This window comes from Myotis davidii, unplaced genomic scaffold, assembly GCF_000327345.1.
Source record: "Myotis davidii unplaced genomic scaffold, ASM32734v1 scaffold677, whole genome shotgun sequence".
NCBI classification, from domain to species: domain Eukaryota; kingdom Metazoa; phylum Chordata; class Mammalia; order Chiroptera; family Vespertilionidae; genus Myotis; species Myotis davidii.
This window is the reverse complement of record NW_006288363.1, coordinates 303,550-304,010: the sequence shown is the minus strand read 5'-3', so window position 1 is coordinate 304,010 and position 461 is coordinate 303,550. Positions and strand designations below refer to the sequence as shown.

The 461-nt window shown below is 70.7% G+C and overlaps 1 protein-coding gene across 1 annotated transcript in view; it reads right to left on the bottom strand.

Annotated features, from left to right (window-relative positions):
- SH3RF3 (SH3 domain containing ring finger 3) overlaps nucleotides 1–461 on the bottom strand; it is a 284,548-nt gene that overhangs the window by 283,230 nt on the left and 857 nt on the right. The window contains exon 3 of the mRNA XM_006760235.2: nucleotides 20–446. Coding sequence (XP_006760298.1) covers nucleotides 20–446 — 427 coding nt within the window. The remainder of the gene's footprint in view (nucleotides 1–19; nucleotides 447–461) is intronic.

The window sequence follows — 461 nt, the reverse complement described above, 5'->3', positions numbered from 1 at the left end:
GGCCCCTGCCACCCGCGACCTCGGAGGCCGCCCCCCAGCCAGGGCCAGAGCGCGCGGGAGGGCTGCCTCCAGGGCTGGCGCCAGCTCGGGGCCTCTGGCGTATGCCATCCAGCAGGCGCACCAGCAGGATGTTGGCGGGCAGCTCGTCCACGCCGCAGCCTACCAGGATGCGGCACTCTGGGCAGCGCAGCTCGTGGCGCGAACACAGGATGCTCTCCAGACAGCGGCGACAGAAGGTATGCTGACACGGTAGCACCTTGGCCGTGGTGTCCAACCGCTCCAGGCACACGGAACACTCTAGCAGGTCCAGCAGTGACGACTCATCCATGTCCTCGCCCGCCGCCGCGGCCGTGGCCGTCGCCCGCTGCCAACACCACCGCTCGCCCGGCCTGTCGTCGTCGCCCTCGCTCTGCGCAGCAGCTGCAGCCGCCTTGGACGCGCATAGCCTGGACTCTCCGAGA